The sequence below is a fragment of the Quercus suber genome, unplaced genomic scaffold (assembly GCF_002906115.3).
Source record: "Quercus suber isolate HL8 unplaced genomic scaffold, Cork oak 2.0 scaffold_508, whole genome shotgun sequence".
NCBI classification, from domain to species: domain Eukaryota; kingdom Viridiplantae; phylum Streptophyta; class Magnoliopsida; order Fagales; family Fagaceae; genus Quercus; species Quercus suber.
The window spans coordinates 86,310-111,073 of NW_027069957.1; the positions used below are offsets into that span (position 1 = coordinate 86,310).

General features: G+C 35.2%; 1 protein-coding gene across 1 annotated transcript; it reads left to right on the top strand.

Annotated features, from left to right (window-relative positions):
- The first annotated feature begins 4,094 nt into the window (after nt 1–4,094).
- LOC112028175 (probable protein S-acyltransferase 14) lies at nt 4,095–7,137 on the top strand. The gene is given in 6 exon segments (XM_065763473.1): nt 4,095–4,564; nt 4,567–4,676; nt 5,036–5,255; nt 5,338–5,429; nt 5,700–5,823; nt 5,906–7,137. Coding segments are annotated over 6 exon segments (756 nt in total). The 5' UTR covers nt 4,095–4,467; the 3' UTR covers nt 6,019–7,137.
- Nucleotides 7,138–24,764: the final 17,627 nt, after the last annotated feature.

Sequence of the window (24,764 nt, forward strand, 5' to 3'; positions counted from 1 at the left end):
TTTTATCTGTTTCAAGGCACAGCAGAGCTATGTTAGGGACTCAAAAACAGTATCACAAAAGAAACCGAAAACGATTAAAATACAAGGACTCTAAGCCTATGGTTAGTGTGCCTAAATCTAACATGGCCCACCTGGCTTTCCACGCTTAGTCGGGCAGTGATGGCCGTCATGCCATGCACCCGAGACGATCACATAGTCGTCTTTCATCCCTTTGTTGGATTTGGGGAGGCAAGAAATGAGCCTGACCACGTCCGACCGGGATTTTAAGTAGTACCCCGCGTCTTGCTGGCTGTGGCATTCGTACAGATGCACTACATCGAGCCAGGTGAGGCCCAATCCTAGGTGGAGGTTAAGGTGTTCAATGGCCCCTAGAATCCTAAACATGTTGGGCGCGCACTGCCAGGGAGTGATCCTATGGTTTCGGAGATAGCTAGTAGTAATGGGACCCATGGGGATGGTCATCCCCCCTTCTTTGAAGGCGATAAGAGGAATAACTACTTCTCCCGTCTCCCGGTCCGTTAGAATTTTTTCTGGGGGGCAGTACCTCACACCCACGTTGGGGGGAATGTGGTACGTGGACCTAAATGCTTCTAAACGCTCAGGGGTATCCACCATGTATTCGAGTTTTCCCATGATGCTCAGTTGACACTGATGGCCGAAGAGAAAATTAAAAGATTTGGTGAACGATGACTCACCGGGATTAAATCGGAGAGAGGATTTCAGGCTTGTGGGAAGGTTTTTGATGGCTCTCAGGAAGCCTGAAAGCAGCGATTGGGAGTTTTGGACGGAGCGGTGCGTCTGTTCTCTCTGGAGCGTCTGAAGATTCGCGAAGTGAAGAAGAAATAATGTCCTCTGAAGCTTTATACGGGGTCAAACGAGGGGTCAGGGGCACTCCCGCCCAAATTTCGAAGAACAACCTCAGCCGTTGGATCATTTAATCACCGTTGGATAGGAAGGGCGAAGCGTCACCTGGTGCAATTAATGAGGCGCCTGGGGAATAAGGAAGCCGCAGCGACATTAATGAAGCAGCAGTGCCTATACTTATACACGTGTCAATTCAAGTTTGCCTGTTTACAAGCTTTTGCCCCAGGGGAAGTCAAAATCCTACTTTTTCTCTTCGGATGCGTACGAAAAACTACAATTTTGAGGGGCTTATGTGGGGGGAGAAAAACCCAGCCCAGCTTATTCGGCCCAAGGCCCTAAAAGAGGAACATTCTTCATCCGAGGAGATGAAGCCTTCAGTCGGAAGCCCACGCCAATGGGGGATGCCTGGAGACGAACACGTATACCATCCGAGGAGATGCTCATACGTCCGAGCAGTCATGAGTCCTCGGATCCGAAGAGGTTTGATCAAACGCGAGTATGGGAGGTTCAAGTGATCTATTTGACAAGTGTAAGGAGGGAGAGGAACCTCGGACACACATGAAGATAACAGCAACAGGGGAATATCAAGGAGGCGTACTTCAACCACCACATTTAATGCCCTGTACCTACCTTTCTGGCCGCATTTATGTGGACAGGACACCTGAACGGTGCTTTCTCAGCTACCGCCACTCACATAAGGCTAAAGGTGGGATGATGGGACATGTACTCGAGTGGATGCCTGGATGATGAACAAGTGGACGGAGGAGATGTAAGAAGGTAATGCTATATAAGGGAAGGGTACCTCTGATGGAAGGGGATCGAAAAACAGGAGAGAGAAAGGGTACCTTAGATGGTTGTAGCTCCAGCAATTGTAACCCTTGATTATCAATGAACAACTTCTCTTCGGACAGAGTACTCATATTAGTCCGAGAGCACATTAATTCAACTTCTCTCATTGGTGTTGCTGTTTAATACTGTCATTTTCATTATTTGCCTAGCCCTTTCGCCCACTCTCTACAAAATTTATTGTTTTGGGCTCAGAGGGTTCCAAATCCATACCTCCTTGGGCTTGGGCCGCAAAAACTGACCCTACAGTAATAGTCAATAATAATATGTCACTTAAGATTTATTATAAAAGTGCTTGTAAAAATGTGTTGTGAATATAATATTTTCTTAGTCATTTGCTATCAAATAATAGTGAATCATGTGATTGTCGTCATGGTAAGAGAGACCTTAGTAATTAATAATTGGGACATTCATTCAACACATTTTGAGTTGTATGTATAATTCATTCTAATAATGGAACATGTCTTGTTTTTTCAACATTTATAATTTTATCAAATATTAGATTCCTCATTAATTCTCATCATTTTACAAGCTATAATTATTCGTATGATGGTATACTTCAGTGGCGGAGCCAGGATTTTAGTCTAGAGGGGGCAAAATTAAAAGATGATATTAAAAGTGAAATTAATCTAAAAAATATTAATCAACAATAATAACAAAATAAATAAACAATTGTAAGCAAATATGAATATATTTCATATTATTGAAATAAATAAACAAAATTAACCAATTCATAGCTACTAAAAATTTACAAACTGATGGAGTAAGAATGTGATTAGTGTTATTTAAAAAATATAATGAATAAATGCTTGAAATGATTTTTTTGTGATTTGTGACATGTCAATTTGTAAGACATAAGTTGTAAAATTTGTAGTATTTCTAGTATTATTCAAGGATAAAATACTGTGAAAGTATCATAAATAGTAAAAATAGTGTAAATAATGATATAAAATAAAAAATAAAAAATAGTGAAATAGGTGCAAGTTGCAATAGGACAAGACAAAAGCAATGGTTTGGTCACTTTCAACCAAGTAAAAGTCCTTCTTTCATTTTTTTTTGTTTCCTCCATGTCAGCATATAACTACTTTAGACTACTATTATTAAAAATTTTGAGGAGTCAAGGGGGGCGCCAAAAATTTTGAGGAGTCAGGGGGGGCAAGTGCCCCCCCCTCTGGCTCTGCCAGTGGTATACTTATAGTTATATCATTTGCTTCCTGGAAAACTTTCATTATTTTCACTTTTCTTAAAAGTATTATTTTCTAAACAATAATTAGTGATGATAAATATTAGTCATAGAAATAATTAATATCATTTGTTCTTATGATACTACGCATAGATCTATAAAAGAAACCATCTTACAACAAGTAACACGATTTGCATGGTATGGAAGTTGATTGAAAATTCAAAACTCTTTTGTCAAAGAAATACCCCATACTTCAAGTAAATGAGGATGGAACTTGGAAGTACCATTTTTTGGGCCAAAGGTTATTGACTTAAATATTGTATATTTTCTCTAGAAGAATCATTTATGAATGACAAATAAAACCTTGAATTTCATCAATGTACCTAATAAAAAATTTATGGTTGAATTTCGTCGATTTACCTTTACTTTGATAGTTGAATAAGAGATCTATAGTTTAATTTCCGCCTACACCAAAATTTGATTAATGTCTTGGTCTAATGATAAAAAATCTATTATCAAGAGTGGACACCATAAGTTAAAATTCTCTTAAAAAAAAATTATGTCAATTTGGTTATCTAATAATTTTCTATAGCTTTTTAGTTATATATGATAATAAAAAAAATAGTTTTTAATAGCTTTTATATTAAATATGTGACAAAAAATCAAAATTAAGGGAAAAAAAAAAAAAAAAAAACCTAAATGCTAAAATTTGTTGCCAAAGAAAGACATTGATTGTGGAATGTCAACCATCCCGAAGTTTTGACCAGAAACTAAAATGGTTTAAAACCACACATTAGCATTTTGATTTTTATCACAGTATTAAAAAAAAAAAAAAAAAAAAAATTTCAAACAAGAAAACTAACCTGATCTAACATGTGTTTCTATTTTTTTTTTTTTTTTGACTTGCCAGATAATGACTACCTTCTAGATTGCTAATAAGTAATACCAATGAATATTATTTTTCTTTTCCTCGAAACGACAAAGGATGAGTATTCCAATAGTTTATTCAAACAATGATACATTGATACTATTCCCATAGTTGGAAATCTTTTTTTTTTTTTTTGAGAGCTCATAGTTGGAAATTTTGGAATACTGACACTTTCTATTTCCAACTTTAGTCTATGATCTCAATTAAAATAAAACCAAAAAATGGCCAAATCCAATATCTTATTCCCACAACATTTCAATTCCAAAAAAAAAATAATACAAAAAAAAAAAAAACTTAATTCTCTCTCTCTCTCCTTTTATGACACTCATGGATTCCAATTTTCAAACTCACCTAACAACCTCCATAAACCCTTAGATTCAGTCACCCAAAAAAAAAAAAAAACAGGTAGAGTAAAGGTTGAGACAACCTTAAATTTTTTTTTTTTTTTTCTACCTTAAAATTTGCTGTTCTGTTTTTCTGGAAAATGCGCATACCGAATTTCCAGCTCAGTGATTGCGTGTAGATCGCGGCGTTTTGCTTTTGGAAATCACAGAAAAAAGGAAACAAAATCACGAAAAGCAAAAAAAAAAAAAAAAGAAAGTACTATTTGTGTTTCGAATTGTACTTTTTGTTTTTTGGTTCGAGTATGCATAGATCTGGAGCTACGATGGCGTGGAACGTGTTCAAGTTCTGTACGGCTCTGCGTGGACTGGGGTCGATCATGATCCTTTTGGTTCTTGGGGTGGTGGTGTCACCTACTACGCTGTCGTTTTGACTACTTATGGCCCATCTTTGTATGAGGGTGGCCTCGATTCTCTCATTTCTGTTTCCATTTTGATCTTGTTCCATTGCTTGGTGAGTCGTCAATTACTGATCACTATTGAGCTTCCAATTTTTGTAAATTTTGAATCTTTTTTTTTTTTTTTTGGTTTTTGGGTTGATGGGTTTTGTAACATTTGTACTTTCAAAATTGTTTCTTGATTGAACATTCGTTTTGACAAAAATGAAATATTTTGTATGGAATTTAGCTTTCTAGGAAGTTACACATTTGATAATTGAATGTCATTAAATCTGAAGGCTGATTTTTTTTTTTTTTTCAGTGCATTTATGGTTAGAGTTGTAAAAAAAATGGTGTCTGATTAGGATTATATATAGCTATGTGGAAATGGAAGAAACCGACACTAAAAATGGAAACATTGTAATGCTTAATGCAGTTGGCGATGCTATTATGGAGTTACTTTTCTGTTGTTCTGACGGATCCGGGTAGTGTTCCTCCTAATTGGAGGCCTGCTATTGATGAGGAGAGAGGGGAGGCCGACCCGTTGAATGGGTCGGAATTCATTAACTTGCCTGCAGATCCTACGCATCAGAGAATCCGGTTCTGTAGGAAGTGCAACCAGCTCAAACCACCTCGATGTCATCATTGCTCTGTTTGTGAGTCCCTACTACATAGAATTTCTTCATATGATTTAGTATGTATCATGGCATATGAAGTGATTTTGGTTTGTTTGATCAGGTGGGCGGTGTGTGTTGAAGATGGACCATCATTGTGTGTGGGTTGTTAATTGTGTTGGGGCATTGAATTACAAGTATTTCCTTCTTTTCTTGGTATGTTTCTCTGCTCCATAGTCCCTAAGATTATCAACAGGATGTTAATTGGGTGCATGTGTAATTAGTAATAGGAAAATCTATATATATATATATATATATAATTGATTGGCTTTTGCTCAGCTTTGGAAAATGCCATTTTCATAAAATAATAATACAAATCTGAAGTTATGTTTATTTTGTTTGTGCGGCTGCATGACTCATGTTTTCTTGACACTCTAATAAAAAATATGAATTTGATCACTTTTCATTTGTAAAATGTCAATGCAGTTCTACACGTTTCTCGAGACAAGTCTTGTAACACTGTCATTACTTCCACATTTTATAGCATTCTTTAGTGATGGAGAAATACCTGGAACTCCTAGCACCCTTGCGACCACTTTCCTTGCCTTTGGTAAGGTCTAAGTAACCAATATGTCTGACTTGTTTAATTAATTCTCTGTATTTCTATTTAACTGTTTTTGCTTTATTTGCAGTCCTAAATCTAGCTTTTGCGTTGAGTGTTTTGGGGTTTCTGATCATGCACATATCATTGGTGTCCGCCAACACCACAACAATTGAGGTGCTTTATTTTCCTTACCTTTATTGATACATTACACAATCTTTTTCCCTTTTAATTTTGTAATTGGGCTGTGCTTTTATGCTACTTGCTTGAGATGCCAAAAGACTATGGACTTAGTCAAGCTGTGAGAGCAAAGTTACACATTTAGTAGTGATCTTGTGGGCATTTGGAAAAAACCTTAATTACATGGAGTGGCCTTTGTTGAACAAGAGCAACTTTGGCGTGGTGTCATGAAGGCTAAATATGGGGAGCAGTAGGGTGATTGGTCTACAATGATCGTGAATAGACCTCATGGTTGTAGCTCGTGGAAAGGCATTTGGGCTGGTTGGGATGGATTTTCTGATTGTGTCTATTAGGGTGGGGAATGGCAAGAGAATCCAGTTTTGGCATAATGTATGGTGTGGAGATCAATCTTTACACATATTGTTTGTAGACTTATATTCCACTGCAGTGGAGAAGGACTATCTGTGCATTCGTTGATTATGTTTGGAGAGGATGGTAGAAGTGGGTGTTGGAACCTTAGATTTCTTAGGGATTTCCATGATTGGGAGCTAGAAGGGGAGAATGATCTGATGGATTTGCATTACTCTGGATAGGTTGTAGAAAGAAATGAGAACTGCTTATTTTGGAATCCAAATGGGAAGGTGAAATTCAGTGTTTGGTCCTTTACGTTTGTGTCGTGCACCTTTTTCTGTATTCCCTTGGGAAGGTGTTTGGGCAGCAAGGTTCCACTTTAGGTAGCTTTTTTTGTTTGGATAGCAGTTTTGAAATCTAGACTTGTTAGACAGAAGGGTTTTTTGTTTTTTGTTTTTTTGTTTTTTTTTTTTTTGAGAAGCTTGTTAAATGGAAGTCAGTGGTTGTTAATAGATGTGTAACGTGTTAAGGGAAGTAGAGCACTTGCTGTTGCACTAGGGAGCTGTGGTCTTTTGCATTCAAGGCTTTTAGGGTACTATGAGTAATGCAAGGCTAGGTAATTGATTTGTTGACTATTTGGAGAGGGGTTGTTGGACATCACCATAACAGGATAGTGTGGCAAGCTACTTTGCATTGCATTATGCAGACCATAAATAGAGAGATGAATTGCTGGACTTTTGAGAATAAAGAGCAATCTATGCAAGATATTAAAAATAGCTATTTGAGATCTATGTTTGAATATTGTGCATCGATTTTTTTTTTTGTTTGGTGTGGGGGGGGAGGGTGGCGGTGGCAGTGGCAGTGGCGGAGGGAGATATATTGGCAACTCGAGCTTGCCAACCGCCTGATAATGGTCTGGTTTGAAGGCTGAAATCTGTTGGCAACTATCAATCTTGTCGAAAACATCCTTCACTTACTATATGGTTGAGTAGTGGCAAGTTGACTTGTTCGAAACCATCCTTGTTCTTTCAGGAAACTTTAACAAACATTCACCAATAATGACAATATTATCTTTAAAAAAAAAAAAATGAACTCTTTCTCATTAAGCTCGATGCAAGTTGCTCAGTATGAATGCCATCAAAATACATTTCTGCCAGTGTCCGCACATTTGAAAGAACTCATAGAGGATAACACATGGGTGTAGACAGCACAATCTTCATGCCATTAGCAACATCCATATATCAAAGAATAAAGGAAGCATAAATATGGTATGAAATTAGATATTTCACAAGAATGTATAACAAGCATACACTGGAACGGCCATCTCCAACATGTATTGAAGCCACTGACATTGATTCTATATTTCCAATCAACCATCATACCACCACATGAAAAACTTGCAGCCCTTATATTTCTGTTCCCAAACTTCCAAAAGATATGATAAAAAACATGAAATAAACATTATCTAACGTGTTGAAGCCACTGACATTGATTTGGCTGTCCTCGTGCTTTTCCTTTGATCGGCCCCCTTGATAGACCTCTTTTCCTCTCCTCTTTCTCTTACCCCCTTTGTTACACTTAAACAAGATGCCCGTGGGAATGAATGTGTTAGGAGCCCAATTAGTTGTAAGCTGTCCAATTAATTAAGATGTTAAGGAACAGTTCGGGAGGCTCCATATCTACTGTTACAAGGGTGAATAGTGGATTTCTTGAGATACTGCACCAATGTTTCTTAGAACTCCTGGGAATCAAAGTCAGGCTTTGATGGATATTCAAGCCCCTGCAGTGCAGGCATCCGTCGAATATCTTCTTCCGAATAAGAAGGGATGAACCAATATCGTTGGTCTGTCCCAAAAACCTAATACACAAACAGAAAATTGAATGTTTAAGAGTAAAGTCATATGGTTCCTCTTACATCAAAGAATAATAAACAAACGCACTAAGAATCATGAGATGCCTAGGGTGATAATGGAACAAGAGGTGGTGAAGAACAGAAGTATCCACATCCATCATCCTCAAATTTGGAAGCAGGGTCCAAGATTAAGTTCTTACCATTAATTTCAAATTTTGACAGCACTTACCATGTGAGTTCATTTTAGAAAAATGCAAGTGTAAAGATGTATCATGCGTGACTATCAATACTACACCCCACTCTCCTATTTCTAAAGAAACATATCCTGATGCCATGTATCACAGATTCATATGCCAAGGAAAATCATTTAAGTTGTTTTGCTACTAGTCAATTATGCAAAGATTACATGAATTAGGAGTCTCTAAGAAGTTTGGCCATACTGTCAAACTCCTCTTTGAGGTTTGTTGTCCTAATCATTTGGCTACTCAATTACTTCAATAACTAATGGGAAATTCCCTTTCTTTCCCCTTTTAGAGGGTAGTAAGGCTGTCCTGTTTTTCCATTCATTCGTTTCATAATCAATCCCATTATACTTCAGAAATTTCTGGCATTCAAACATGGTAATTCTAACAAATATTATACATCAATGCTAGCTTTATATTACTTAGAACTGTGAGTTACAACCAAATTTGAGAAGATACCATATAATTTTAACAGTTGATTAAGTTTTATGAAAGATGTTAAACAGAATGTCAATATGTTGTAAATTGTACCAACCTGTTTCAAAATTCCTCTTTCGACCAAGGTCATAGCGCCATTTTGGAGAGGTTTTCTTCTCATATGCCTGATCACATTGCAATAAATCCATTACCAACACAGTACACATCTGCTGCAGCCTCTCCTTAAGGAGAGCATTGCTTAATAAGGGGCTTCAGAATGGTATCTTAGTACAATTGTTTTTGATAAGAGAATAATTTATTAGAGAGAAGGATCGCTTAAATGCAAGCGCCCTAAAGAATTACAAATGGGCACTCATGAGGTCAAAAATCAATAATAGAACTACAAAGACCACCCTCCCACCCCCATTTTTTTTTTTTTTTTTTTAATTTCTATATTGCGTATTTTTATTCTGAAGTTAGTACATGGATGCTATATTGTGTATTTACCAAAACCTTTTTTTGGTCATGGGCAATTGTATGTTGCAATGGCTAGGGTTACAAGCAAAAATGGACTAAAATTTCCGAAACAAAAAATATTGTGTATAAAGAAGTTTTTACCAATTTCTGATTCAAGGAACCAACTAATAGAGTTAACATAATTTATATTGTAAAAGTCACTCATAATTTCTTCGCATTTATATTATTTATATTTGTGTTTATCTCCTTCTCCAAATTGATTTAGCCACTTTGTTTGAAGTAGTTTCTATTTAGGTCTTCAAGTTATGTTTTTCTCTTTGCTTTTTGGTTTGTGCATTAAATATGATCAAGTTTTTTGATATTTGTATGGATTGGTTTAAGTTTAGGTCTTTAGGTTATATTTGGTTTTGATTAAGGCATTTGAGTAAAATTGGTTTTAGTTTAGTTATTTTTGTTAATTTGTTCATATTTATCTATCTATGGTGACTGGGTTAAAACACACGATTTAAAGAACTTAAGAGAGTCTTAGTCTCTTTCGGTTACTTCTAATATTGATATAGAGCAAGAGCTTATTCTAGACAAAGTTACAAGCAATTCAAATCAGGTGGGAATGAAAAGGTAAATTAGGCATTTTCCCTTAATCTATATAAGGAGTAACATGAATCTCTGTGGAGGGAAAGCTTTTCAATTCCTTTAATAGGTTATAGCTTTCTTTTAAGATTTTTTATGTTGGCTTGTAATGATTTTTTCTGAAGGAATCTTTGCCTAAATATATATTTTAAATTATCAATATATATTTTCTGCTTCAATTTCGGAGTTTGGTGGGCTTAGACATCATTAACTATAGATTTAGATACTTTAAAAAACACTTTTACGGTGACATGCTACATAATATTTAAAAATGCAATTACTTGGTTCTCTTTTAGAATAGCATTTTGTTTTTACCAATTGGCTTTTCCTCATATATGGCTATTAGAGACAATTTTGTGATGCCATCTCTAATCACCTATCCTCTAGATCATATGAAACTGTATATGGTTAAAATATTTCATTGCGAATCCCTGTAGTTTTTTTTGATAAGTCCCTATAGGTTTTAAATGATTATATTTTGATTAAGTTATATAGTTTATTATATGTATGCAAATAAATATTTTATTTGATCAGATTGTCACACCATTCTTGAATATTTAGGAAAAAATTAAAGCTCTCTATAGTTTCTTTAAAGTGGTTTCTAAAACAATTTTACTCTTGAGGAAATTTTCTTGATGATGGGCTGTAATCGTTATAGTTGTTATTGTCTTATCAAAGTTGGTGCTAAATTTGATGTATAAACTTCGTTACTCTTTAGATGAAGAAGTAATAAAACAAAGAACATTAAACTGACTACAACCATGATTCTCTACCAAATTGCTTCCAAGGATATTTCTATCTTTGACAAGCTAATTACTCTTTTGTATCTTTGTTATACTGCTTTGTTTTGTTTGGGATCAATTTTGTTGTGAATTACATTCGCAAAGTTGTATTTATTCTATGGAGTATCTAAAATGAAAGTTTGAATTATTATCGTTTCAAAAAAAAAAAGTTTGAATTATTATATAGACAAACAAAAAGAAAATTGGAAAGTCAAGATCAAAGTATCAAGGATGTGGGATGCAATCAACTCAAAAAATAATGAAATTATTAGTTTAGATTTGATTTTAATTGATGAGCAAGTTTGTTTTTCTTTTATAGTTTTTAATATTGTTTGATCATTATATCACTTATGTACTCTATCTATATAAAACTGATGCACTTTACTTGTAGAATAATGACTATAATCTCAAGTATGGATGGGAATTCTTCAAGTGGTTCATTCTTTATCTCTTAAGGGATTAATTGAATTCATGTTTGATTAAAGCAGATGATGCAGAAACTTAGTGTTAGTTGTATTGTGATAATTGGTAGCTGTTGGCATTGTACTAGGAATTGATGCAAAGTTTAGGATGTTTTGGTAGATATTGGCAAATTCTTAAAAAAGGACTTAGTGAATAGTGAGAAATATTAACACGAGTTGTGTTTGCTTGCTTCATGTTAATAAGATGAATTGACATCTCACTTTATGAAATTAGAAGGCAGTAAAATTTTATATAGTAAATGCAGGAGAGTATAACTTATTGTCAACAAGTGGAACAAGAGTTCATATTGATTTGGAAATTCCTAAGACTGCTAATTTCAAAGATCAGTAAGTGCTTTGTTTTGGATTCACGCTTTTAATGTATTTACAGTTTCTACAATTCTATATCTAATATCTTTATGTAATTTAACAAGCTGGTGGAAAGTAACCAAAAATAGTACAAATGCCAAAACAATTCAAATCACAAGTGACAATTCAAGAAGAGATGAACATTGACAGAAGAACCATAAATGAAATATCCAAAATTATGTGGGACTTTGATAATGAGATAAGAAGAGAGAAAACCTTGAACAATAACATTGTGTCCTTAACATTGCTTTATGTACTATAGACCTGCTTTTACTTGATTGATATTCATTAATTAAATGGAAAATCTAAATGGAAAATAATTTGTTTTCCAAATACAACTAAATGACTATAATCTCAAGTATGGATGGGAATTCTTCATTGTCAAGAACGTTTTTGAATCTTTTGAAGAAAATGACAAAGCAATTCAGCTTGATAAAACAACAAAAGTACATATTCTTTAATATAGCAAAATTACAAATTTGATTTTTAACTTCTATATGTTGTAATACATTTCTCAACCTGTTCTATTGCCAGGCTTATAGCAATGATACTCCAAATGAATATAACAAAAACTTATCAAGTGAATAAGGAGGTGATTCTACATAGTTTCAAAAAGTTGATGTTCAAAGCGATGTGCAACTCACACCAACATCTGTAATCAAGGAAAACAAAAGGACACATTCAGTGACTACTACGAAGCAACAAAAAAAGAAGATACAAAAAACACATTAAAGTTGTCTTTCAATTTATTTCAAATATTGATTAAGTAGTTCTTTAAATTTAGGTTTTATTCATTTAATGGATAGTTGAGGATACAAAGAATTTGATTTTTCATTTTAATTTAAACTTAAGTTTGATTTCTATTTTTCATTATGTAATTTATTGTTTCATATCAAGGATAGGAAACTATGAAACTGGAATCTGAATGTACAATCAATGAGGAAGAGAAAAAGAATAGTTTACATCTTTATACACAACAGCTTTCCTGTGCATCGCACGTGTTAACGACTAGTTAATTTTTCAAACCCCAAATTAAAAATTATGTCTAGATTGCTTGTACTCTAACTTATCATAGTGCGGACCAAGATTAAACGAGAGCAATAAACCGATGACACTACTCTAAGCCATATTCAACCATAATGAACAATAAAGGAAAAGCTTAAGGAGTAGAGAAAAGATATGCAATCACAAGATAATACCAAGACGTGTTATTGAAGAGGAAACCAAAGAACTTGGCAGAAAACCTCTCCGCGACCCTTTGAGTTGAAATCGATCCACTAATGAATAAGTTAGAGTACATGAATTACAAAAGAACCTCCAAGCCTAGTCTACCCAATGTACTTGAACTCTCCAAACTCCTGCTACCAATGGACTTCTCGGAGTCTTATCATCACTAGCTTTTTGGATCTCGTAATACGCCCGATTGCATCCGCCAAGCCTCACTGGCTTCTTTTGGCAAATCCCAAAAGTTCCCCCAGCTCCGAAACACTCTTTACACTTTGAATAAGTGTGCGTTATGTTTAGGTACAAATTTCCTCTCAATGTATAACAATGGGAAAGGGAAAAGAGAAGAGGCTACAAGGATTTATCTATTGAGGATCAGTAGCTCTCTCTAAAAAGGGTGGGTATGTTCTATCTAGTGTTTTCTCTCTGAATAGCCTCCTTTACTTTTTTGTGTAATTAGGGTATATATAGTATTGGTAAATGGTAAGAAAGTCACATTTAAAATCCTCTAGGTAGAGAGTTTCGCGGGTATCTCACGAGATGCCCGTCTCATGAAATGTTCACAAAATGTAGCCTGGCACTTGACTCTTTAGCTTTAAACATGTGCTTCTCATGTGGCCTTTTCAAGGGTTCTTCACTTGTGAGTTTCTCGCGAGCTAGTCGCAAAACTGCACTAATCTTCATTGCATACTTGATTGTTCACCAACTTAATACTAAACCAAATATAATAAAATCCCACAAAATATAAGGAACAAAATTAATGCAATTACAACACTTTTTTGTCATGGAATAAAGACAAAATAAAACATAGTTGTTGTTTGTTTGTTTAGACTCCTTAAACTAGATTGTTTAACCTAATATGTTGACCAAGTGATTACTTAGATTAATTATTCAGATCTAGGTTAAACACAAATAAATCATATCATGCAAAGCAGTGAAAAATAAATAACACTACGATATGATGACCCAGGAAAACCGATGAAATGAACAATTTCAAAGTAAAAACTTGGGGAGGATTTGACCTAGCTATCCTTAAGGTAAATTAAATCCATTATAAGAGAATTAAATTTTTTACAATCAGATTTAACCCTAAATCTATTGCTACCTCATGTAGTAATTTACTGACACAACCACGTGCAAGCTCAGAATCCACGGACTCCTTCTCTTCTTGGATTTACACCAACACAAGCCGCCTTGCTTGTAACTTTGAAATCCCACTCAAAGGTTTAGCAACACAAACTCTCTAGATTGTGACTCCAAGACCACCCTTGAAGGTATATTTCATCAGCAGATGTTGATCTTGTTGCAGCAACTTCAGATCTACCGGACCTAATGATATGAAAATGATTTCTGGTACCGATTTTGAAAGAGGAAGGAACAATACATTTTAGATCTCACAAGAGCACCTCCAAAGTCTCTCAAAAAGCTTTGAAAGTGTATTTAGGATTTTCCTTTATATACTAGAAGTGTTTCACTTGAAACCCAAAACGGTTAAGCAGAGTTTAGGCTGAAATAGAATTCTACAGAAATTTCATGTCTGCAATTTTCAATTGGTCGGATCTAATTTTCGATCAGTCAGATTTCACTGAAATTTCATGTCTTTGATTTTTGATTGTTCGAATCTAATTTTCGATCAATCAAATTTCACTGAATTTGAACTCTTCTTTTTGCAGCTTGTATTTTCTTGTGTTCTAACTTGTAACACCTTAAGCATTGTCTAATAAACACTATAGACTCTAAGATCTATACTTAGAAAAGTTTGTGCTCATGGTTTGCCAATTATTCTAAAGTTTTAGAACCTAATAGTTGTAAATCACAACTTTACAACAATCATGTATTTATAAGAGACTAGCTCTAATCTCATTGGCACACATGACTTCATTCTACTGGTTCTGTTATACCTAATGTGTATTAATAATTCCAACATGTGCAAAATGTGATTAACATGCTTAGAATTGTAACTAACTAACTAACTAAATCTTAGTACAACAATTATTATCCATATGCTTATAGCATTCCTAAAATTTCCCTCCCCTTGAAAACACCTTACCCATAAGGTGTTAGTGAAATAGCATCTTCATCGAAGGAGATATTCCAATGGACCAATACCTTAGTCACATTTTGATCACCATATTCATGCATTTCTCTTTGACAAGCGGTCTCGTGCATATGAAGGTTTCTTCTTTGTAGATCTTCAAACTTTGCTCAAATTCTTGAGCCTTCAATGGTTCTTCAATCTTCAAGGTCTCATTGGTTCTTTGAACCTTGGAATGTTCTTGTATCCTCAAGACCTCATTTGAATCTAGAACCATTAAAATTTTTGGCGCTTGCATCTTGGATTCTTGGATCAACAATGCTTGGATTGCCAATTCTTGAATCATAGACTTTTGAATGGAAGCCTCCATTGGTACATCAAGAATTGGTTCTTGGAAGATCATCATCACCTTCTTTGTTGGTTCTTTGGATTGAACTTCAAGGGCAATGTGTACATGTATATCATCATCCACTTTGACACAAAAATCAACATCCCAGCTGCAACAACAGTAGTAGATTCTTGGAATTTTATTTGTTCTTCAAGTTCCATTGAATCAAGAGATTGTAACTCCTCTTCTGTCATATTCTCAAGACCCTCTTGCAATCTTAAGAGCTCTTTATTCATGGCCTTATTAGATTTAGCCAAGGCCTTGAGCTTTTCTAAAATGGCATTGTGAGATTCATACAAAACCTTGACATTCTCTGAAACTTTGTTTACCATTTGCCGTGATTCTTTCCAAAGTTCTCTTCGGTCACATTCGTTTGTATCAAGATCGATGACTCTGATACCAATTGTTAGGAACCCAGTGGTTCCTAATGAAGATGGATAGGAATTGTGGGGGAATTGTAAGGGAGTTGACTTAATTAAAGGTAATCACCTACCATAGAGAAATATTGAGAGAGAGATTAAGAGAGAGAGAGATGCACTAATGCACTAAGCAATTGGTTTATTCTTCCATGATCCAATGTTAAATAACAATCATGTATTTATAAGAGACTAGCTCTAATCTCATTGGTCCACATGGCCTAATCCTACTGGTTCTATTATTCCTCATGTGCATTAATAATTCCAACATGTGCTAAATGTGATTAACATGCTTGGAATTGTAACTAACTAACTAAATCTCAATACAACAACTATTCTCCATATGCTTATAGCATTCCTAACATAACAAACTAATCGACCAATTGAGCGTCGTAAGGAAGAATTAATGAAGAGAAATTGAAGAGAGAGCACTCGGTGATGGTAATGAGTAGACTCTTTTGGGTGGCTATAAAGTGCAAGGTGATATTGTAATAGTTTTGGGAAATTGTAAAACTTAAGTATAGTATCTAAATAGTAATACATTAGGCTTCTCAATTAAACTCAAACACATGTTTACCATGAAAATAAGATACAAATAATGTTATCATTTTTAAAGACAATTAAATTCAAAATTGGGAAATATAATGTACTATACCTCAGTTTTATAACTTTATCCTATTATGAAAATTGAATGACCAAAAATTTGTAAAAGTGAGGGGTAAAATTGTAGTAAAGGACATGGACATAGACATCAGGACATGGGATATGGTCTTAGGCTTTTAGCAAAAAAATAATTAAATAAATAAAGAAGGGATCTAATAGTGGCTTTTAATGGAGAATGGATAAAACAAAATGAATGAATCTTTATGGCTGAAAAGTGTTGATTTGAGGTGAGGGAAGGGAATTCCTATGGCTGACGTGCAGGAGGCATGGGGGGAGGGGGGGTGCAACTTTTTTATCTTGTGGGGGCCAACACTTAAATCAAAGGGACCGAGAACTAGTTTTACCTACAATTAGAGAGGATTTAAAAATTTTGGAGGGGCCATGGCCCCTAATGCATTACTTAGCTCTGCCTTTGAGAGGTGGAACCTAAGAAACAGTTAGCATCTAAAGTACTGTACATAAGTTTTGTCCTTTGTGGAAGCATAATGCTCGTTTTTCCTTTGGGAGTTTTTAATGCTCTTTTATGTTGAATGTTATTTCTTTCCATGTAGGAATCCTTCTAAGTTTAGCAAGGGAATATGCACACATAACATTTCTACTAGGATTTAGATCCTCTAGATTTCCTAGGGTATTTTATTAATAGATTTCTTTAAATCCTAACCATTTTTTTATGATTTAATGGTCTAGGTTCTGCCATGTCAGCATTCCACTAATAATATTCTTAAAATAATAAAATAATATTGCAAACAAAAAAATTAAGAATATTGTTAGTGGAATGCTAACATAGCAAAACCTAAACTATTAAATCATTAAAGAATTGTTAGAATTTAAGGAAATCTATTTGATATAGTACCCTGGGAAATCTTGAGTTTCTGAATCCTTTATACTATGGTTAAGGATCCAATTTAATGAAGCAGTTCGAGAAAATTATACAGCTGGCTTTAAATTGATGGGTAATTTGTCAATGCAGCATGTAAGGTTGAATTTATTCAATCATGTGTTGGCTTTATTCTGTGCCAAATTTTCTTGTAATTTAGCAATTAGATACCTTGTATTTAGGTGGGAATTATGCAAGGGTAGTGTGTGAGAGAGTGCGAAGAAAACTCAAGATGTGTGCAATTCAAAGGAGTCTTGTGACTGGATCTCGCGACTGGCTCGTGACTCGCAAGTCACCAGAATGGCACACGTGTGAAGAATGCAGGGGAAGCTGAAGGGTCAGGATAGCTGGAGCACTACAAGACAAAACTTCTTGTTTGGCCAAGCTGTTAGCTCGCAACTCAAACTCGCGACTTGTTTTAGTCGCAAGGTTGAGTCACCAGAATGCCCCGTTTGGTTAAAACATGACTTTTTACATTCTTCATACACCCTACTATAAATACCCTTATACCCACGAAATGTAGAGAGCTTCCAGAGAGAAACAAGATTGACTCATCCATAATCTTCGTTCTTTGATTTTCCAAATTTCTCTACTCTCACTCTCTCCATTGACATATCCTTGAGAGGTACATTTAGCCAAATCCGTATCTCACCATACCCATATCAATGAGGAGGTATTTTGGTGCTTGGGAAGTAGTTCAGAAGGGACCAATTCATTTTGGTTAATGCAATGGGCTATTGCAGGATTCGGTAAGCTAGAGGCGAAAAGGTTCGGCATAACCCTGTTGGAGCAAGAAGTTTGGAGGGCTTAGGTGCACTGGGTAGATTAGGCTTGGAGAGTCTTTTGCTATTCATGTATCCCAACTTTATTCTCTAGTGGATTATTGCCCGCTTGAAGGGCGGCGGAGAGGTTTTTTGCCGAGTACTTCAATTTCTTCGTCCATAACACATCACTGTGTTATCTTTGTATTTGCATCTTTCTTCCCTTTCTCTTTACCTTTTAATTACTGTTGTGTTGGTTATTAATTATGGTTTAGAGTGTGTTACCATTTTGGTTATTAATTATATTTCATTTTCTGCACATTTATTGTTTGATTATAAGCTTGTGTTGATAATCTTGTATTTGGGGGAATAAACGTTCATTAGTGTTTTACACGCTCTTTGGACTATCAATTGGTATCAGAGCAGGTGCACTTGCTATGGTTTAATTACCTAAGTGCGATCCTAGACCCCTTTTGAGGTGGATCGATCTCAATTGCTTAATGCTCCTTTATATTTTGATGGAAACAACTATGCATTTTGGAAAGTCCTTATGAGGGCATTTCTATGTTCAATTGATGAGAGTGCTTGGGATGTTGTAGATATAGGATGGACTAGGACGAAGACTGCCAAATCCACATGGGATAAGGTAGCCCTTGCAGCAGCTAATGCTAATAGCAAGGCACTAAATATTATTTTCTGTGGTGTTTCTCCAGATGAGTTTCACAGGATTTCTCATGTTACAATTGCTAAGGAGACATGACAAATATTGGAGACGATTTATAAAGCCACCAAGAAGGTGAAGGACACCAAGTTGCAAATGCTAACCACATGCTTCAAGGAGCTAAAGATGAGTGAAAATGAGTCATTCAACTCATCTTATAGGAAGCTAAATGAGGTGGTAATTGGGAAGTTTAACTTGGGAGAAAAGACAAAGGACTCCAAGATTGTGAGAAAAATTCTACGATCACTACCGAGGAGCTTCCGTGCAAAGGTTACTACCAATGAAGAGAGCAAGGACTTTCATGACATCAAAGTTTAAGAACTTATTTGCTCACTTCAAACCTATAAGCTATCTTTACCATCACAAAGGAAGAGAAAATCTCTTGCTCTAAAGACAATCAATGAGAGAATGAAAGCTCAAGACTCATCAGATGAGGATAAGTTTGAAAAGGATGTGGTGTATCTTGTTAAGAACTTCTAAAAGTTCTAGAAGTTCAAAAAGAACGGAAATTTTGCTGAGAAGGGAAAATTTCCAAATTCTTGGAAGGAGAAAAAGGATTTCAAGAAGAAAGATGAGAAGGATTCTTAATCTTCTCAAGGAATCACGTGCTATGAATGCAACGGTCAAGGATACCTCAAGAAGGAATGTCCCAACTATTTGGGAGGGAAGGGTAAAGTGTATGCCACTGCTCTTAGCAACATAGACTCCTCTAATTCAGACTCGGAAGAAAGCTGTGAGGAGAGGGAAAGTACTCTACATTTATGACCATTGTTCCTGTACAATCTTTGGATGATTTTAGTGTATTAGTGGAAGAGCTTGGTGAGCGCACTAAATTGGAGTCAATGGAAATAGAAGAGGAATCCGATGATGAGGAAGATGAAAGAACAGTGGGATTGCAAGAAACCTACAATTCCCCCATTAAGAAGACCGGTGAATATGCAAAAGTGGCTAAAGCAGCCATTAAGAAAATGAAGAGAGCAGAGCGAGACTACAAGAGTCTTTCAGTGTGGTACAAGGAGACTAAGTGTGAAGTTGAGGTGTTGAATGGAGAGCTAACTGAAACCTACTCAAAGATAAAATTTCTTAAGCTTGAGGTGATTCAAGCTAATGCTAAAGTAGATTCAAGCTAACCCGAATTGACACCCATATGCCATTCTTAATATATGAGATATATTAATTGTTAATTAAGGCCACAGTTGTAGCTTTTGTCTTGTGCCGTGTGTTTTTTTTAGAGTTGGACATGGTCTGCATATCTTGCAAGTGGGTTTATTGAGATAGTTTATAAACTAGATCTGATCAGTATTGCTTTTAAAACTATTGAGGCATGATCATATTTTTTAACTACTAATACTTAAATATATATTTTTGGCACAGAAGTTGCACAAATGAAATTGGATGAGCTTATGGAAGATGTTATGAATTTGGACATCAACAAAGAATCTATGGATGATAATCGTAGTCATAGTAATTATTAGTCTACTGTTTGCTCCAATTCTTTCAATATTGATACTTAGCATTTGGCAAGTTCCAAAGATATTATATTTTTGTTGAACTATGTTATTTAATTTTAGATAAACTATGTTATTTTGAATTTGGGTTGAAGTGTATGCATTTCTTTTAGAGTGTAAAGAACTTATTTCTAGATGAATGTTATACTTTTGTTGAACTATATTATTTTAAATGTTGGTTGAAGACTTGAAGTGTATGCACTACTTTTGGGATGTAAAAAAAAAATTATTTCTAGACGAATGTTATATTTAATATTATATAGGTTGAAATGGGTTGTGTTACATTTGTGTCAATCCAACATGACTCGTTTATTAAGCGTGTCAAATAGGTTGGGTCCAGTCAACCTGCCTTATTAACAAGTCGGGTTAGGATTGAAGGATCATGACATGATTATTAATTGAGTCGGGTTAGGGTTGAGTCGTTTAGTTGAATATCCCTACCTCGACACGACATGAACCCGACACGCTAACTCGAATTGACTCCCGAATTGGTCCCTTCTAAACTGCTTCCCAAGCACCAAAACACCTCCTCACTGATATGGGTATGGTGAGATAAAGATTTGGCTAAATGTACCTCTCAAGGATATGTCAATAGAGAGGGTGAGAGTAGAAGAACTTGGAGAATCAAAGGATGAAGATTGTGGATGAGTCAATCTTGTTTTTCTCTAGGGTTTCTCTCTCAAAATTCTCTCTGGAAGCTCCCAACACTTTGTGGTTATAAGGGTATTTATAGTAGGGTGTATGACGAATGCGAAAGGTCATTTTTCAACAAACAGGGCATTCTGGTGACTCTGCCTCACTACTGGAACGAGTCGCAAGCTAGCTGCCTGGCCAGACTAGAAGTTTTGTCCTGTAGTGCTCTAGCTATCGTGATCCTTTAGCTCCCCTTGCATGCTTCTCACATGTGCCACTCTAGCGACATGCTAGTCATGAGCCAGTCGCGAGATCCAGTTGCAAGACTCCTTTGAGTTGCACATATCTTGGGTTTTCTTCACACTCTCTCACACACTACTGTTACATGATTCCTACCTAAATATAGGGTATCTAATTGCTAAATTACAAGCAAATTTGGCACGGAATAAAGCCAACACATGATTGAATAAATTCAACCTTACAATCTCCCCCTTTGGCTATTCTATGACAAAACCCTAAAATAGACTCTAGACTTAACATGTGAGTTAGGAACAGTTGCCAAAACTCACTCACATCCTAATTCTAGAAACTGTGAAGCTCTTGAACCATACAAACATGTATTTCCTGAAAACAATAACACAGGACGATCATTGTAAGCAAAAATCTTGAAATGCATATGGAGCAAGCACAATGCGATCAAGTAGTAAAGATTAAAACAATGAAGCATGAATTGACCAAACAGGAAAAATCACTATAAATAGTGATCGCGATGATCATTCATACAAGGAATGAAAATCTGGACATACAAGCTAATAGGGTCAATGCAAAGTATCATTTGCATGTCCAACACTCAACCGATACAAAAACACAAGGTAATTGCATCAAGGATAAAAATCCCAACAATGGCACAAGTGTGAAGTACTAAAGAAAATGCATAACATTAACTAAACGTACCAAGCTACAAAACAAAGGTACAAATAAAATATAGTTTAAACAGCTGAACATAATCATGAACTATGAGCAAATAAAAAACATAGTTAATATAAAACAAAGCTCTTTCTCTCTTTCTCCTCCTATCATATCACTCCCCCTATCATGAATCATAGGAGCTGTGGTGAAATTGGAACATATATACCTATAACCTGAAACACTTACACAAAACACATTAGATCCTCAAGGTAAAGCAAGTAATAAAAGGACAAGTATAATGTAACAAGTAAATTGCGATCAAGTAAACATGATGTAAAATATATGAGCAACTTGACCATACACCAAAACAGTCATAAAGAAATGACTACAATGATCACATAGCAAAGCAAATGATCATCCGAACATGCATTCAATGAAGCACAATAGCATAAGGATGTATGCATGTCGAACACACAAACACGATGCAATGAGAACAAAAATGCATAGATACTAAACATAACTCAAAGCACAATAAAGCAAACAGGAAAACAAACATAAAGAAACACAAAAAAAAAAAAAGTTTTCTTATTAACACAATGTCTTCTCCCCCTTGGTATATGCATCTCCCTTATGGAATATCTCTCCCCTTACAAATGTGCACAAGAAATAAAATTTCTTCCCCTAAGAATATGCACAAGAGTCATACAGAAATCACAAAACTCTCCAGTATACTACTCTAGAGTATACTCTCCCCCTTTTTGACACGAATAGGCAAAAGGGTCAAGGGGAAAAGAGGGCAAACGATGAAGGTATGAACAAGGATAATGATGCATGGGGGCAAGATGAATGAGAAATGAAGCTCAAACAAAAGACAAAACAAAATGCTACAAAGTATAAGGTAAATATGACATGCTAGGATGAAGAAACAATGTATAAACCAACGCATCACAAGAGTATCAAAGGTGTGTGCAAGAGGTGGCTATGTGCAATGCCTAACCAAAGCATGGAAAATGCACATGTGGGGCAAGTTGTGTTAAATACACAACCAATGATCCAAACATGTTCCTAATGAGGAAACATGAGAAACCCCAAAGTTTGATACTCATCGGAGTCCAAACAAATGAGAAAATACTTAAGAGGCATTTTATCAAACACTTAGCGTGCACACTATGAACAACAATGTAAAATAATGCATGAACATCATGAAATCCACCCTTAATACATGTTCTTTTTGCCACAAAGGGCCAACATCCAAAGAAAATCATCAAAAGAAACCAATCCCATACAAAAATTTGACAAAAATTAAGTTTCCCAACCTTTATGATGAAAATCCCAACCAAAAGTACAAAAACTCTTCAATACATGATCTAAGGATCCAAATCAAGGAAAAGAGTTTTAAAATACCTTAGAGATGTTAATGGAATGAAAAACCATTCAAATTGATTGGTTTTTGATGTAAAAATATTGAAAGAGGGGTTTTAGAGAGGATGGAAGAGGTTTAAAATAGGTTTCCACGAAAAGCTCTTTAAAAAGCTATTTTTGGGCATTTTGCGACTAGAGAGTCGCGAGTTAAGTTGGAAAAATTTTCGCGAGTTGCAAATGAGTCGTGAGTGAGTCGCGAAAGCTTCTAGATGAACTCACCACTGGGGTTGCGTGACTAGGCAAGTTGCCAAAATGAGTAGCCAAAACTCGCTACTCGCGAGAGTAGCTAGAATGAGTAGCCAAAAATTCTTACACCTGTTTTTCAACACAGAACATGTTTAAACAATGAAAAACAAAGTAAGAACTAAACATGAACACAGAGAGTGATAAAAATAACTTCCAAATACATATAAAATGATCAAAAATCTTTTTGTTTGATCCATATATAGTTGAGCACACACGCATAACATTTAAACAAGTACAATCAAAAAATGAATAAGACATTCATTGAACATTAGGCATGTGTGTTGCGTGTGTGCATCAAATGTGGAATAGTCCTTAGTCTAGAGTGAAGCTTCAATGATCAATTCAATCAAGTCATACACAAATAGTACTAAGTCAAGTGGTCTATCTCAATTATAGAAATGAACATATATGACCTCTCACAAGAAAATGATTACATATCTTTGAAACTTTTCATTTGGCTTCTTTACAATTCATAACATTTGATCATTTTTTATCTTTACATCTCTTTTTGAGATCAATGCCTGAAATTTTTTATATTTCAATTTGATGAACAAACTTTTGGCTTTTTGGGCATCATACATTTTCATTACAAGTCACTTTCCTTTTTCCCTAGTCGAATACTAGTATGTGCGATGGCTTTTGTAGCTCATTATCTCTTTTCGAGATTTAACACTTGTTGAGCTCTTTAAGAAAAAAAAAAAAATAAATAAATAAATGAGTGGGAAGAGATATAAACAAAACTATTGACTAATCATTCATGACAACTTTGAAGAACAATTTACAACATATATGATCAAACTCATATGTGATATGTGCTCAAACATATATGATCAAACTTTTTGAATTTTTCTCTTTTTATGTGGTTTTGGATTTTTTACTCACACAAAACTAAAACTTAAAAGTAACATCAAAACAAAAGCAATGCATACAAAGAAATGCAAGATGTACAAAATGCATGAAGATATGACATTCAATGCATGAGGGGTCCTTCAAAGATCGAAAGAATTAGATCAAGGACTAAAAGAGCAAAAGCTCAACCATAGGAACCCTTCCTCATCCAAATGGATCGATTATTTGGAATGAGTATCTCATGAGAAGTGAGATGAGGCTTGGAAGAATGATAACTGGAGATGCACATAGACAAGGAGTTAAGAACATTAAAAACTTTCTTTAACAACATGAAATTTTCACTCAAAACCGGTTTACCCTTTTTAGCACTTCCAAAACGCTCAAGTTTCTCTTTTCTTTTGATTCTTTTAAGAGCATGAAACTTAGAGCAATGAGGTCTTAGATGACCAAAAGCACCATAATGGTGACAAACAATGAGTTTAGGTCCACTAGGCCTTTTAGGGAGGGATCTAGCAACATTGTTTTGTTCTCTCACTA